The sequence below is a fragment of the Ranitomeya variabilis genome, chromosome 2 (genome assembly GCF_051348905.1).
Source record: "Ranitomeya variabilis isolate aRanVar5 chromosome 2, aRanVar5.hap1, whole genome shotgun sequence".
Lineage (NCBI taxonomy): Eukaryota > Metazoa > Chordata > Amphibia > Anura > Dendrobatidae > Ranitomeya > Ranitomeya variabilis.
This window is the reverse complement of record NC_135233.1, coordinates 564,993,783-565,011,334: the sequence shown is the minus strand read 5'-3', so window position 1 is coordinate 565,011,334 and position 17,552 is coordinate 564,993,783. Positions and strand designations below refer to the sequence as shown.

General features: G+C 43.1%; 1 protein-coding gene across 2 annotated transcripts in view; it reads left to right on the top strand.

The window, feature by feature from the left end:
- Window positions 1–8,778, top strand: part of NOD2 (nucleotide binding oligomerization domain containing 2) — a 52,462-nt gene extending 43,684 nt beyond the window's left edge. For both annotated transcript variants that reach the window (XM_077288215.1, XM_077288216.1), the window contains 4 exons: window positions 1,338–1,421; window positions 4,138–4,221; window positions 4,461–4,544; window positions 5,622–8,778. In XM_077288215.1, the coding sequence (XP_077144330.1) occupies window positions 1,338–1,421; window positions 4,138–4,221; window positions 4,461–4,544; window positions 5,622–5,697 (328 nt within the window). In that variant the 3' untranslated portion in view covers window positions 5,698–8,778. The remainder of the gene's footprint in view (window positions 1–1,337; window positions 1,422–4,137; window positions 4,222–4,460; window positions 4,545–5,621) is intronic.
- The last annotated feature ends 8,774 nt before the right edge of the window (window positions 8,779–17,552 follow it).

Genomic DNA, 17,552 nt, shown 5'->3' with positions numbered 1-17,552 from the left:
GCAGATTAGTCACAACAACCCCCACTAAAGTATCATCACCACAGACCCCAGTATGTCCTCTACAGCCCCTTACACAGCATGGTCATCACAGCTCCCATTATTATGTTCCCCACAGCCACCTATAAAGTATGATGCCCCCCACATCCCCTATATAGTATGATCTCCCCATTCCTCTATACAGTATGATGTTTTTACAGCCAGTCCCCAGTGTAATGTCTCCACAGCCAGCCCCAGTATAATGTCTGTCACAGCCAGCCCCTAGTGTGATAGTCCTCCACAGCATGCCCACAGTATGATGTTCTACATAGCCAGTGCCTTATTGTCCCCCACAGCCAGGCCCCACTCTAATGCCCCCTACAGCCAGCAGCCCCAGTCTTGTCCCCAACAGGCAGCAGCCCTCCGTATTGTCTCCAACAGACAGCAGCCCCAAGTATTATGCCCCCCCAGTCAGTAGCTCCCATTATTATGTCCCCAACAGCCAGCAGACACCAGTAAGATGTCTTCAACAGCCAGCAGCCACCAGTATAATGTTCTCCACAACCAGCATCACCCAGTATTACAATCCCTACAGCCAGGCTCTCTTTTGATTGTCCGCATTCAGTGTTAATACAATATAAGAAAAATGAAAAACATTTTATACTCACCTAATCAAGGCCCCTCATCCAGCACAGTTTCATCTCCCCCTCTCTCTGGTACAGCAGTGGACACTGAACAGCGCGATGACGTCACTGCATCACGCCATCCGACGTCCCCTGCCTAATCCAACAGGACGCAGTCCTGCGTTCTGCTGGAGATCCCGGGGGAGCAGGAGGCTGATTACAGCTACTCTGCTTCTGTGATGGCCGCACTCACAGCAATTGTATTTGCGTCTGACAGATGCAAATTCAACTGCGTGCTGGGAGGTAACACTGTCCAGGGCAAAAGGGTTAGTGGTGTCGATGACTGACTCTGTTCGTTGGTGTGCCTGTTGCTGTTCTGAATGCCTGCTGTCTGAAGAGGGTAATGGTTGGCCGCAGGCATTCAGCAAGGTCATGTGCTTTTATTTTAACTGTGCCCTCCTCGGGTAGGCAGGAGATAGCACCCTCAGCAGGCACCTACCTTGCCTACCCCTCGTCCTGGCCCTGCCGGGTACATTGCACAGGTGGCAGCCAATATCTCAGTGCCTGACATGACTGGTGTGGTATGTGGGTAGACAAGTTTGAAGGTCTAATTTTTTAGTCGTTATTCTAATTTTTTAGTCATTAGAGATCAATAAATTCATCATACATAAATATCCCATGACAATTCAACGTTTGATTTTATTCCAATTCTAATCAGTTATTTCTTTTAATTTTAAGCTTGGTGGGAAACAACATAGGAAGTGTTGGTGGAGAAGCCCTGGCTGGTATGCTGGAGAGGAACACAGCTCTGGAGGAGCTATGGTAAGTGTCATTATAGTAAGTTCCCCATATCACATCTCTATGGTGCTAAAGTACGGCACTTATGGAAGTCTTGGGGTTCCTGCCATAACTCTATATTTCATATATGTCATGTTTGATCCCATCAGATGTTGTAATGTTGAGGGATAGCGTTGTTTGCAGGGGAGAATACCTCAATAATACGGCACCCTACTAAGACACCATTGAAAAGTCACCGAGTGTCTACACTTCCATACAAGAGCCAGCATGAACCCCATGAAAAAAAAGGTTTTGCCACTTTCAGGTCATAAGAAATAAAGATTAAAAATACTGTTAGAATGCTTATTTTACAGGACAGCATTGTGATACCACATCTAAACTTTTTTTAAGTGGTTATTAATTCTGGAGAGTCATAATACGAATTAGACATGGAATCGTTTTTTTTCAAAGAAATGCACTGCAGGTTTTTTTTTTTTTTTTTTTTTTTTTTTTTTTAAACTAGTGTAAAATCAGTGCCAGGGTCTCTATTTAGGTGGTATGAATAAGTATTTGCCCCTTTCGTGATTTTTGCATGTTTGTTACACTTAAATGTTTCAGATCATAAAACAGATTTAAATACTAGACAAAAAAACACACGTAAACAGAAAATGCAGTTATAAAAGAAGGTCTTTATTATTAAGAGAAAAAGAAATCCAAACCTACAGGGCCCTGTGTGAAAAAGTGACCACCCCACATTTAAAACATAAATTAATTGTGGTTTATCGCATCTTTGGGAAGATAAGTTGGGACTTTCATTTAAACCCTTAGTGAAATAGCCCATTTTGACCTTAATGACCAAGCCAATTATTACAATTCTGACCACTGTCACTTTATGAGGTTATAGTTCAGGAACGCTAGGGTCTATCTCCTATTTTTGCTGGGTACCGGCTAGCAGATCTCAGCGGGCACACTGCACATGCACCCGCCATTTTCTTTCAGGAAGAAGACGCAGAGGGCAGAAGGACAGAGCAGGAGGGACTGGGGATGGCGAAGGTACCGGGGGGACTCCATTTCTCTCTTCTCTGGTATGCTAGATCATATCAGAGGAGCGAGAAATGAATTGAAAATGTGCCTTTTTTGGTGACTGATCTCCGTTATTCAATTACAAAACTGATGGTGGTAAAAACTGACCCGAATCATGTTCTCCGGGGGCTCAACTACTCCCAGTAGCCGAGACCCCAGAGATTTTCTGACGCTGGGGGACGCTCTACCCTTATTTCTCAGCGTCGTTAAAAAGTGGCGCTGAGGAATAAGGCCCCTTAACTGCATTTTGTGATTTCTTGTGTTATCTTTGTCTAATATTTAAATTTGTTTGGTGATCTGAAGCATATAAGTGACAAACATGCGAATGAATAGGAAATCAGGAAGGGGCAAACACTTTCACACAACTGTAGCAGCATGGAGCCCTCAGGCACCAAGGCTTTGAGTGTGATTTTTACCTCTGTATCCCCAATATGAATATGGTTTTGACCACTTTCCTATTTATTTGAATGATATATTCTTGCTATTGAGGCCCCCATCCAGTAAGTTAGTCAAAGGTGTTTACAGCCCCTGAATTAAAACAAAAACATGCAGAATTCTTTAGGCTATATGATCTTGTATAGCCCCTTTTCCAACGATGCAGAGGTTAGATGCCCATCCACATTGAAAAGGAGGCTCTGAGACCAGCAGAGGACCTGGCAGCATTCAGCATTAGAAAATGAGAGACACTGGGTTTTTTTGTTTTGTTGTTGAAGCTGTCCAATGTATGGAACGACAGAGCAGAATGGGGGGTTATACTTACCAGCCCACTGATTTCAGTGTATTAGGTAATGCTCAGAGGTGGAACCAGAAAATATTATCATCATCTCACTGCGCCTCTCCGTTTCATTCATTGGGGTGGGGTATAGTATGTATGATTATAATCTTATTTTTTGGTTCCACCACTGACTGATACCAATTACACTGAAATGATCTGTGCACTAATCATAACTAGTGATGAGCGAATATACTCGTTGCTCGGGTTTTCCCGAGCACGCTCGGGTGGTCTCCGAGTATTTGCAACTGCTTGGAGATTTAGTTTCCTTGCTGCAGCTGCATGATTTACGGCTGCTAGACAGCTTGATTACATGTGGGGATTCCCTAGCAACCAGGCAACCCCCACATGTACTCAGGCTGGCTAGCAGCCGTAAATCATTCAGCTGCGTCAACAAAAACTAAATCTCCGAGCAGTACCACCCAAGCGTACTTGGAAAAAACCCGAGCAACAAGTATATTCGCTCATCACTAATTATAACCCCTAGTCTACTCTACTTTTACTTACATAGGGAATTCTGACCTAAGAAGTTTTCTTGAAAGAGGATCTGTCACCAGTCAAAAGTGATCAGTTTTTGCTTTTATTTTATTCCTCCTGCTTCCCTGAGTATTATGCTTTTTGTTTTGTTTTTTCAGTTTTTTTTAAGCCACCATACGGTGCCGGAGATATGAACCTTTTTATTTGGTGTTACTTTATTTAATTTTTATAAAGGGGTGGTGCTCAATAGGTAATTATACAAAGCAACCTAATGACACGCCCCAGAGGATCCTGTGAGTCCATATTTTTGGATTAAAAAAATAATACTCAGGGGAGCAGCAGGAATGAAATAAAAGAAAGACCTGGTGACAAGTCCTCTTTAACAACCTATATAGAAACATTTTTAGCGCTTGCTATTTTATTTTGCAGGCTGGATGACAACAAACTTCAGGATAGTGAGGCCATTCTGATAGCAGAGAGTCTTAAGAAAAACCATACCTTGAAGGTTTTAAAGTAAGAAAATGTTCAGTATATGAAGTAATAATAAATGTGTAGTTAAAGTCTCCGTTCTCTATGTAGATTTCTCATGCGTGCAGTAGAAGAGAGACAGCTAAATAAACACTTATATACTGTATATTATATAGAAATTGGGATAAATGGATGCCTTAGGTCAAACATTGCATGAAAGTATTACACAAATATTCATGTCCGCTTTCACTTAACTGATACAATGTCTGTTTTTGTTCTTCTAGACTTTCTAACAATGAATTCAGTAAAACTGGTGTGTCTGCCCTAGCTGTAGCACTGAAGTCCAACAACATTATCACTGCCATCTGGTTAGTTGGGTACCTGAAGGTGCATTTACATCATCCGATTTGTGGCATTAAACGACTGGGAACAGCATGGGGAAGACGCCTGCACGCATCTCTGACTCCCAGTTTGCTGCTGAGAACAATGTTTTCAGAGTATTACTGCACTTTTATGGACTGACAATAAAACATACAAAACCGCAGCAGGCACAGTTTAACCTGGCCCACAGCCTTGGCCTCTGCGTGCACCATCAGCAGCACGTCCACTTCCCCATCCCTTACCGCACGCCTTGCGCCTTTTAAATTAGGTACGACAGCAAAATTTCCTGTAGTAATAGGGAAAAGAAAGTATGTAGCCCTGAAAAGGACTTTTGCGTCAAGGTTGCAGCAGCAGTATACCTATTGAAGGACTATAAGACAATTAAGCCTGCCTATATGTCTCTAATTCAAAATTATTCCTTCTCCACCAGCTATCCCTTCACTGAATGCAGGTACCAACAATTTTTCTAGAGAACTGACAGTATGTAGCCATGAAAATTACTTTTCTTTTAATGGTGCGGCAGTGGTATACAAATACTGCAATAGAAATTAAACCCTGCCTATATGCCTGCTCTAATCTACTCTCTATGAGCTACTTCTACAGCAGAGTGTGCTGAGCATCGCGTGACCCAGTCAGCTGACAAAACACAGTAATGCCAGTAGCCAACATAGCTACGACATTACCGCGTATGGCAGGCAATCCCCGCATATTTAATGGCTGTCTAACAGGTGAAAAACATGCGGGGTGGTAACTCAAGCTTGACGCTCAATCACCCATGATACTCAATCTAGTAACGAGCATATCCGACCATCCCATGCTCGCTCATCACTAGGGATTATCCAGAACGGCAAACAATAATCCTCCCTGCATCTTCCTTAGATAAAAGACACTAAAGAATATAATTTTGGTGTGACTGGTCATAAAACAGTTCTTTATGTTTCCCTGAAGCAAGGCAGTATATAAGCATGATCTTAGGTGAGATCTGACTCTGGCTTCAAAAACTAATAATTCTGCTAATGTAATGAATTTATCAATCGGTGATTTTGTCTTTTTGTTCTCGCTAGGATGAAAGGAAATAAACTCACAACTGAAGAACAGGAAACATTTGAACAACTGGAGCGACTATTTGTTAAAGGATAATCAACCTATCGAAAAACTACGAGCAGATATATTGTGACTTTCTTAGGCGCCTTGATGTGCCTCTTGTGGTGACTCCCTCAGATGTTATGACTAGGATTAGACCTTCATTGTACTAGAGGTCTCAAAGTTGGGAATTTCTGAAATAATGATTACTGATACTAAATCAAAAATTAAAATAAAAAATGCAAAAATATGCCTTACTTGGAAGTACTTTGAAACTTGAGAATAACAGTATTTAGTAATTTTGGAATTGAGAATTTTGTGGCACATGACAATTTATGAACATATTGTTAGTAGGCCTAAAAAGAAGTAAAGTAGTTAGGCACTTAGAGAAGTTTGTTGGCCCAAGAGTTTGGATACAGACTGTAGGAGGGGGTCTGACCACTGTAGTGCGAGTGATCACTAGAACAAAGTAGTAAGATGGTGGACTATCCTACCAATATGCCATCAAAGCCTGGTGAACTGACCCGGTTAAGTCTTAAGGAACATACTAATAAAATATGCAGACTTTTTTAGTGTAAAGTATAAATTGAAGAACCAATGTTTTCTCTATGGGTAATTCGCATTAGCAAATGGAAGACATAAACCTGACAATTTCTTACACTTAAAAATGTGTGAATATTAGTCAATAGTCTGGTTGGGTTTTACACATTGTATGTTGCATGTATGATGGTAAAGTTACTGTACAGGTGATTTGCTATTTTACCCTTGCTGTAATTTAAGGCCCCTATGCACATTAGATTAGCCTGCCAATTTCAATGTGTTCAGCCAACGCTCTAATGTGCAACGGTGCTCCGGCCAACTCATCGTTGGGAGAGTTCTCGAGTTGGTGATGCCCAATTTTAGAGTTACAATTGCTTTGTTCTCCTGGAGATAAACTACTGGCAAACACATCAGTTAGTGGCTTTCTCACAGAGAACATAAGGGCGTTCGGCCGAATGAGCACTCCTGCTTATGGAGAGGGCTGTCGATCTGTCAAAGCATCGTTCGACTGAAAGCCATCTCATGTGTATGGAGGGCTTATGTTTCTTTTTTACAGACTACATATGGTGAAACTTGTGTATTTTGCATGTATACACAATAGGCCCTTCATAATAATCTATGTATTACATCTCTGTATTTCTCACAGATGCTTTGCCTATGTCGTATGAAGGAAATAAAATCATTGCTTTTTAGAGAAAAAATGAAGGCATCACATGGGCGGCATTATGGGTTTATATCGTGACTCCAAATTGCAATCCATCCATAGTATCCATGAGTCATACATATTTGCAATGGAATGTGTATTAAGAAACTTTCTAAATATGAAATCATTTACTGTACACACAAACTTTAAAAGGGATATGAGGGTCTTGGGTGCATGGTGCCAATATTCATTTTGTAACCTCCAATACTATTATATAAAAGATCAAAACATTTTCACCATGAGGCAAATTTTAATGGGGGTTAGGTGATCTTTACGTACTGTGAATCGCAGGTCTTCCATTTAGCCTGTGTGCTCTGTTCCTTATAATAATTGGACTTTTTATTCCTTTGGCACTGAAAAGGTTAATGACTCTTTGCATACTGGTTAGAGACATGCAGCTCCAACTCCAACTCAGCTGCTCCTGATCTACTCATTTTCTCTCTCTATAAAACCTGACCAAACCTTCTCATCCCTGCCTGTGAAAGTTTACTTCCTGGCATGCTGCAGTTGGTGTGCTGAAGTTGGAGTTCATAGTTGCTGCTGGAGATTGCTGTCTGCTGTATTTTAGTGTATGCGTTCTCCATTATCCTATTCCTATTTGGTTTGTACCTTCCTATCCTTCCCTTTATTCCTCTCTACCCTAGTTGAGTGTTTTTGTATGTACTGTAAATTGCTTTTTGTTACCCCTGTTTGTCTTACGTGTATATACACTAATACATCTGTCCCAGGTCTCCTGGGGGAGAAGACAGATTAGGACATTAACAGGAGCATAGTAAGGTCAGAGACTCAGGCCTGTCTGCCTTTTAAGAGTACCACCACGACAGGGATAGTCAGGGTCCCAGTAATAGGGACAGTTTGAGGCCTTTCCTTCCTTACCAAAGACCACCACAGAGTGACAGCTACACTGTTTATCAAAAGTTTGCTTCAGGGTGGGAAAACCCCTTTAACTATGGACAGATTTGACATAGAAGCCATGATATTATATTTACATACGTTTTAACTAAAGGCACATACTATCTTTCAGTCTGCAATGTTCATCCCTATATTCCTTTTTAGACTCCCTAATAAGCAGTTTGCAACCTGCTCCTCATTTCAGATTTTCTCTTGTGGGCCTGTCCCTCCTAGTAATACATGCTGGATGTGAAGTCTGTATGTCCAGTAAGCAGGCTGCTATCCTCACTAGCTCTCATGTATCAGCACAGCCTCACTCTTTACTGACTATCCGCATTCTGAATGAGTTAACCTCCATAACAACTGCACTTGTGATCTCTGCAGCCAATCACTGGACTCAGCAACTCATACCATTTTCATCAATGGAGCAACTTAACCCAATGACTGGCTACAATGATCATACGCTGTTGTTATGACATCACCGCTGAAGCCTGTCAAACAAAGACACAGCGCAGCAACAGAGTGGGATCACTGGCGGGAGAAAGGGTTGCAATTCTGAATTTATTGTTTGTATTACAAACAATCAAATATGCATTTAAAAATTATAAATGGAAAAACATTTATTTGTTTCACTTCACCCCAGTGCTGGAGTCACAGCTGCAATGCTCAGGCTGGTTTCACACTTGCGTTTTGATCTGCAGCGTTTAAAAAAAAAAACGCATGTGGTGAAAAAACGCATGAAAACGCATGCAAACGGTGCGTTTTTTTGACGCATGCGTTTTTGCGCCAAAAAAAAATTGCGGCAAAACGCGTCGTTTTCCCGCGTTTACATGCGTTTTTTCCCGCGTTTGCGTTTTTGAAACGCATGCTGAGAAGTGTGTGACAGCTGCCAAACATCAAAATCAACTAGAAAACACACTATTAATAGAATTAGCTAGGGTTAGGGTTAGGATCCCTAGGGTTAGGGTTAGGGGTAGCTTTTTATTAGAATGTCCTGGTCACCAGGTCACTGATAAGCCACCCTGTCATGATCTCAATGGCAAGAGAACATAGCATCAGCATATATAGGAACTAGCTCTTGGAAGATGGGAACTGAGCTGACCATGAACTAAACCTAACACACAACTAGCAGTGGCCGGGTAGCATGCCTACGTTGATTCTAGATGCCCAGCACCAGCCGGAGGACTAAATAATGCTAGCAGAGGAAAATAAGTCCTAGCTCACCTCTAGAGAAATACCCCGAAAGGAGACAGAGGCCCCCCACATGTATTGGCGGTGAATTAAGATGAAATAACAAACGTAGTATGAAAATAGGTTTAGCAAATTTGAGGTCCACTTACTACATAGCAGAAGACAGAAAGAACACTTTCATGGTCAGCTAAAAACCCTATCAAAACACCATCCAGAAATTACTTTAAAACTCTGGCATTAACTCATAACACCAGAGTGGCAATTCCTGTTCACAAGAGCTTTCCAGACACAGTAACGAAACTACAGCTGTGAACTGGAACAAAAATGCAAAAACAAACATGGACAAGAGTCCAACTTATCTAGTAGTTGTCTAGGAGCAGGAACAAGCACAGAGAGGCTTCTGATAACATTGTTGACCGGCAAGCAACTAACAAAGCAGCAAGGTTATATAGCGACTCCCACATCTTGATGGGAACAGGTGAACAGAGAAGATGAAGACACCAGTTCAATTCCACCAGTAGCCACCGGGGGAGCCCAGAATCCAAATTCACAACAGTACCCCCCCCTCAAGGAGGGGGCACCGAACCCTCACCAGAACCACCAGGGCGATCAGGATGGGCCCTATGAAAGGCACGAACCAGATCAGAGGCATGAACATCAGATGCATTCACCCAAGAATTATCCTCCTGGCCATATCCCTTCTACTTGACCAGATACTGGAGTCTCCGTCTGGAAACACGAGAGTCTAAGATTTTCTCCACAACGTACTCCAACTCACCCTCAACCAACACCGGAGCAGGAGGCTCAACGGAAGGCACAACCGGTACCTCATACCTGCGCAATAATGACCGATGAAAAACGTTATGAATAGAAAAGGATGCAGGGAGGTCCAAACGGAAGGAAACAGGGTTAAGAATCTCCAATATCCTATACGGGCCGATGAACCGAGGCTTAAACTTAGGAGAAGAGACCCTCATAGGGACAAAACGAGAAGACAACCACACCAAATCCCCAACACAAAGCCGAGGACCAACACGACGGTGGCGGTTGGCAAAAAGCTGAGTCTTCTCCTGGGACAACCTCAAATTGTCCACCACCTGCTCCCAGATCTGATGCAATCTCTCCACCACAGCATCCACTCCAGGACAATCCGAAGATTCCACCTGACCAGAGGAAAATCGAGGATGAAACCCCGAATTACAGAAAAACGGGGACACCAAAGTGGCAGAGCTGGCCCGATTATTGAGAGCGAACTCCGCCAATGGCAAAAAAGCAACCCAATCATCCTGGTCAGCAGACACAAAACACCTCAGATATGTCTCCAGGGTCTGATTAATCCGCTCGGTCTGGCCATTCGTCTGAGGATGGAAAGCGGACGAAAAAGATAAATCTATGCCCATCCTAGAACAGAATGCCCGCCAAAATCTAGACACGAATTGAGTCCCTCTGTCAGAAACGATATTCTCAGGAATACCATGCAAACGAACAACATTTTGAAAAAACAGAGGAACCAACTCGGAAGAAGAAGGCAACTTGGGCAGAGGAACCAAATGGACCATCTTAGAGAAACGGTCACACACCACCCAGATGACAGACATCTTCTGAGAAACAGGCAGATCTGAAATAAAATCCATCGAGATGTGCGTCCAAGGCCTCTTAGGAATAGGCAAGGGCAACAATAATCCACTAGCCCGAGAACAACAAGGCTTGGCCCGAGCACAAACGTCACAAGACTGCACAAAGCCTCGCACATCTCGTGACAGGGAAGGCCACCAGAAGGACCTTGCCACCAAATCCCTGGTACCAAAAATGCCAGGATGACCTGCCAACGCAGAAGAATGAACCTCAGAGATTACTCTACTGGTCCAATCATCAGGAACAAACAGTTTATCAGGTGGGCAACGATCAGGTCTATCCGCCTGAAACTCCTGCAAGGCCCGCCGCAGGTCTGGAGAAACGGCTGACAATACCACTCCATCCTTAAGGATACCTGTGGGCTCAGAGTTACCAGGCGAGTCAGGCTCAAAACTCCTAGAAAGGGCATCCGCCTTAACATTCTTAGAACCCGGTAGGTATGACACCACAAAATTAAACCGAGAGAAAAATAATGACCAGCGCGCCTGTCTAGGATTCAGGCGCCTGGCGGTCTCAAGATAAATCAAATTTTTGTGGTCCGTCAATACCACCACCTGATGTCTGGCCCCCTCAAGCCAATGGCGCCACTCCTCAAAAGCCCACTTCATGGCCAAAAGCTCCCGATTCCCAACATCATAATTCCGCTCAGCGGGCGAAAATTTACGGGAAAAGAAGGCACAAGGCCTCATCACGGAGCAGTCAGAACTTTTCTGCGACAACACTGCCCCAGCTCCGATCTCAGAAGCGTCGACCTCAACCTGAAAAGGTAGAGCAACATCAGGCTGACGCAACACAGGGGCAGAGGAAAAACGGCGCTTAAGCTCCCGAAAGGCCTCCACAGCATCAGGGGACCAATCAGCAACATCAGCACCCTTCTTAGTCAAATCGGTCAATGGCTTAGCAATATCCGAAAAACCAGCAATAAATCGACGATAAAAGTTAGCAAAGCCCAAAAATTTCTGAAGACTCTTAAGAGAAGAGGGCTGCGTCCAATCACAAATAGCTTGAACCTTGACAGGATCCATTTCAATGGAAGAGGGGGAAAAAATATATCCCAAAAAGGAAATCCTCTGTACCCCAAAAACACACTTAGAACCCTTCACACACAAAGAATTAGACCGCAAAACCTGAAAAACCCTCCTGACTTGCTGGACATGAGAGTCCCAGTCATCCGAAAAAATCAGAATATCATCCAGATACACAATCATAAATTTATCCAAATAATCGCGAAAAATATCATGCATAAAGGACTGGAAAACTGACGGAGCATTTGAAAGACCAAAAGGCATCACTAAATACTCAAAGTGGCCCTCGGGCGTATTAAATGCGGTTTTCCACTCATCCCCCTGCCTGATTCGCACCAAATTATACGCCCCACGAAGGTCAATCTTAGAGAACCACTTGGCCCCCTTTATGCGCGCAAACAAATCAGTCAGCAACGGCAATGGGTATTGATATTTAACAGTGATTTTATTCAAAAGCCGATAATCAATACATGGTCTCAAAGAGCCGTCTTTTTTTGACACAAAGAAAAAACCGGCTCCTAAGGGAGATGACGATGGACGAATATGTCCCTTTTCCAAGGACTCCTTTATATATTCTCGCATAGCAGCGTGTTCAGGCACAGACAGATTAAATAAACGACCCTTTGGGTATTTACTACCCGGAATTAAATCTATGGCACAATCGCACTCTCGGTGCGGAGGTAACGAACCAAGCTTGGATTCTTCAAAGACGTCACGATAGTCAGACAGGAACTCAGGAATTTCAGAGGGAATAGATGATGAAATGGAAACCAAAGGTACGTCCCCATGAGCCCCCTTACATCCCCAGCTCAACACAGACATAGCTCTCCAGTCGAGGACTGGGTTGTGAGATTGCAGCCAAGGCAATCCTAGCACCAAATCATCATGTAGATTATACAGCACCAGAAAGCGAATAATCTCCTGGTGATCCGGATTAATACGCATAGTTACTTGTGTCCAGTATTGTGGTTTATTATTAGCCAATGGGGTGGAGTCAATCCCCTTCAGAGGAATAGGAGTCTCCAAAGGCTCTAAATCATACCCACAGCGTTTGGCAAAGGACCAATCCATAAGACTCAAAGCGGCGCCAGAGTCGACATAGGCGTCCGTGGTAATAGATGACAACGAGCAAATCAGGGTCACAGATAGAATAAACTTAGACGGTGAGGTGCAAATGGAAACAGATTTACCAAGCTTTTTAGTGCGTTTAGAGCATGCTGATATAACATGAGTAGAATCACCACAATAGAAACACAACCCATTTTTCCGTCTAAAATTCTGCCGCTCGCTTCGGGACAGAATTCTATCACACTGCATACTCTCTGGCGACTTCTCAGTGGACACCGCCAGATGGTGCACTGGTTTGCGCTCCCGCAAACGCCTATCGATCTGAATAGCCATTGTCATGGACTCATTCAGACCCGCAGGCACAGGGAACCCCACCATAACATCCTTAATGGCATCAGAGAGACCCTCTCTGAAAGTCGCCGCCAGGGCGCACTCATTCCACTGAGTAAGCACAGACCATTTACGGAATCTTTGGCAGTAAATTTCCGCTTCATCTTGCCCCTGAGATAGGGACATCAAAGTTTTTTCTGCCTGAAGCTCCAAATGAGGTTCGTCATAAAGCAACCCCAAGGCCAGAAAAAACTGCCCACATTGAGCAACGCAGGATCCCCTGGTGTCAATGAAAAAGCCCAGTCTTGAGGGTCGCCCCGGAGCAAGGAAATCACAATCCTGACCTGCTGTGCAGGGTCTCCGGCAGAGCGAGATTTCAGGGACAAAAATAATTTGCAATTATTTCGAAAATTCTGAAACCCAGATCTATTCCCCGAGAAAAATTCCGGCAAAGGAATTCTCGGCTCAGATACAGGTGCATGACAAACAAAATCTTGCAAATTTTGTACCTTCGTGGCGAGATTATTCAAACCTGCAGTTACACTCTGAAGATCCATTACAAACAGGTGGACACAGAGCCATTCAAGGGTTAAGAGGAGGTAAGAAGCAGCTAGACAGCAATTAAGGGCTAGACAGCAAAACTCTGAAGGGAAAAAAAAAAAAAAAAAAAAAAAAATTCCCTTAAACACTTCTCTATCTCCTGCTTCAGCCCAAACAATTAACACTTTGTGGGCCGGTCAAACTGTCATGATCTCAATGGCAAGAGAACATAGCATCAGCATATATAGGAACTAGCTCTTGGAAGATGGGAACTGAGCTGACCATGAACTAAACCTAACACACAACTAGCAGTGGCCGGGTAGCATGCCTACGTTGATTCTAGATGCCCAGCACCAGCCGGAGGACTAAATAATGCTAGCAGAGGAAAATAAGTCCTAGCTCACCTCTAGAGAAATACCCCGAAAGGAGACAGAGGCCCCCCACATGTATTGGCGGTGAATTAAGATGAAATAACAAACGTAGTATGAAAATAGGTTTAGCAAATTTGAGGTCCACTTACTACATAGCAGAAGACAGAAAGAACACTTTCATGGTCAGCTAAAAACCCTATCAAAACACCATCCAGAAATTACTTTAAAACTCTGGCATTAACTCATAACACCAGAGTGGCAATTCCTGTTCACAAGAGCTTTCCAGACACAGTAACGAAACTACAGCTGTGAACTGGAACAAAAATGCAAAAACAAACATGGACAAGAGTCCAACTTATCTAGTAGTTGTCTAGGAGCAGGAACAAGCACAGAGAGGCTTCTGATAACATTGTTGACCGGCAAGCAACTAACAAAGCAGCAAGGTTATATAGCGACTCCCACATCTTGATGGGAACAGGTGAACAGAGAAGATGAAGACACCAGTTCAATTCCACCAGTAGCCACCGGGGGAGCCCAGAATCCAAATTCACAACACCACCCCCCACCATCAAGGTGATAAAGGGATCCAAACCCTAACCCTACCCCTACCCCTAACCATAACCCTAACCATAACCCTAACCATAACCCTTGGGATCCTAACCCTAACCCTAAACCTACCCCTAACCATAACCCTAACCATAGGGAGCCAAACAATAACCCTAACCCTACCTCTAACCCTACCCCTAACCCTAACCATAACCCTTGGGATCCTAACCCTAACCCTACCCCTAACCCTAACCATAACCCTTGGGATCCTAACCCTACCCCTACCCCTAACCATAACCCTAACCATAGGGATCCAAATCCTAACCCTAACGGTTAGGATCTTAACCCTAACCCTAAGGGTTAGGGTTAGGATCCCTTGGGTTAGGGTTAGGATTCCTAGGGTTACTAGGGATCCTAACCCTAACCCTAACCGTTACCCTAGGGATCCTAACCCTAACCCTAAGGGTTAGGATCCTAACCCTAACCCTAAGGGTTAGGGTTAGGATCCCTAGGGTTAGGTTTAGGGTTAGGATCCCTAGGGTTACTAGGGATCCTAACCTTAGGGTTAGGGTTAGGGTTTGGATCCCTATGGTTAGAGTTAGGGTTAGGGTTTTCTTGTTTTTTTTTGTGTTTTCTTGTGTTTTTCTATAAAAACGCATGCGTTTTTAACGCAAACGCATGTGCTTAAAAACGCATGCGTTTACATAGACAGCAATGCATTTTTTTGCCGCGAAAAAACGCATGCGGTTTTTTGCGTCAAAAAAACGCCGCTAGAAATTACTACAGGTTGCATTTCTGCAAATGAACGCACACGTCAAAAAAACGCATGCGTTGCCGAAAACGCGTCAAAACGCATGCGGAAAAACGCATGCATTTTTAATGTTAAGTATAGGGGAAAAAACGCAGCTTACAAAAACGCAAGTGTGAAACCAGCCTCAGTACTGCTATATAATGTTCTCCAGTCTGCTGCTGAACATCTGTTACATGTAAACAGGATAGCAGACATCGTCATGTCCCATGTAGTTTATGGGAAGCATCAGAGTACCTTAGTCCTTACTTACTATTTCAGAGACAGATGAAACTAGAGTTAGAGCCCGTTGAGGTGAAATCTGCTAGGAATTCAGGATGCAACACAGATAGCGACCAATGACAATATTATTCCTCAAGAGCAAATATGAGAGATTATTGCGAAAGTTAAATGAGAGATACACTTTCATGCATAGAGCAGGCGACACAACAGTTCAAACTTTCTTTCCCCATTTGTCCATGTTATAACATTTAAAAAAAAAAAAACCTTATAGTTTGCCTGATTTATTTATTGTGTGAGACCAAAATAACTACGGTAAATATATTATATATACAAATGAGCTCTGGCAAACTATAAAAATTTCATTTTTAAGGTTCTACATTTTCAAGGTTTTTTTATATGTTCTGCTTACGGACAATTGAGAGAGATAATATTGTTTGAATTGTGTTTCCTGCTCTTTGCATGACATATACACCCACATATGGTGGTATATTTGGAAACACAATAATATGCCCATTGTTCTGCTTTGCTGTATACTGAACATGTGTCATTTCTTCTTTTCTTCTAGCCCTGCAGTTGCTCTTTTATCATAGTTCTTCCCTGTACTAGTTCAAATGGGAACTGTCCTTTCAATAAATTTGCCATAAATCAATCAGTAAGTGACTGTAACAAACTTCTCAGAGAAATCTGCTTCCTTCTTCACTTATCAGCCACTTCTTCCCTTCCCCTTGAACTTATTATCCACTCTGAAAAAAACAGCTAAAATTTTACTGTCATCACAGTGAGGTGGTAGGTTACAGAGCCCATTTTACTCTATGAAGAGGGGAGGCAAGAAGAGGAGTGAGGAGCAAGGAGCAGAAACAGGCAGGAGGAGAGGCAACGAGATGGTGCTGAGAGTGCTAACAAGTCTTTTAACTCCAATCAGAGCTTGATTCACATTAACATTGCTTAGTGGACGGAAGATAAACCTTGAGTAATGCTTTAGTACATATAGAACTAAAAGGGTTAATCGGCCATGGTAGGTTGATTATGAGCAGCTGATAGCTGCTCACCATATTTCCACCCCTAGGTGTGGTTCATTTGGTTTGACTCACACATGGCTGTGTGTACAGAGGTATGCATATCTCCTGGATTGAGTAACTTTGCTAAAGGACTAAGAAGCTGGACTCTAAGCCAGGCAAGCTAACCAGCAATATTGTATGGACATGCTACTTGATGTTTTACTGTGCCGAACAAAGGCTGTATTTAAGTTTTCCTGTGATGTGGTTAATGAGGACTGAAATAAAACAGCCGGACTTCAAATAGAAATGGTTCCTATGATACCTCAGATCGCTCCCAAGTGAGTCGCACTGTCAAAGGTCTGGGTCAAGTTCATGACACCTTTCCAGCATCCATGCCCTAATGAGCAGGTATTATTGAAAATGAGGGAAAAGTTTTTAAAGATCGTCAAGCGAAACCTGGCCAACAAAACCAGTGTACTCCCTAATAATTCTGCGACCTTCAGCTATTGGGTTTCAAAGCTGGACACCTGGCATGAGCTGTCCCTCTATGCCTTGGAGGTGTTGTGCTGTCCTGCTGCTAGCATCTTGCCTGAGCAGGTATTTAATGCCACTGGTGTGAGATGGGTCATAACAGACAGGCGCTTTCGCCTCTCAACAGAAAGTGCTGGCAGGCTCACTCTAATAAGAATGAACAAAGCCTGGATTAGACCCTACTTTTCCACACTACCAGATGACAGCAGCACATAAAATGTTTTTATTGTTCAATATTTGAATGAGGCATGCCAGTTGGGTCTATGGATGACTGGATAACTCCACTTATAATGTTTTTTTGGTGCCTTCAAGGGTGTATGTAATTTTTTTTTTGTGTGACTAGCAGCGGACACATTGTAGCGGATACTCAGCTATGACATATAGCACACACAAGCACATCATTTACAAATTGTGTTGGATATTATTGTAGCAGATGTATAGCTATGATACACAGCATACATAGGCTACATTGGATGTTATTGTGGCGGAGGCTCAGCTATGATACACAGCATA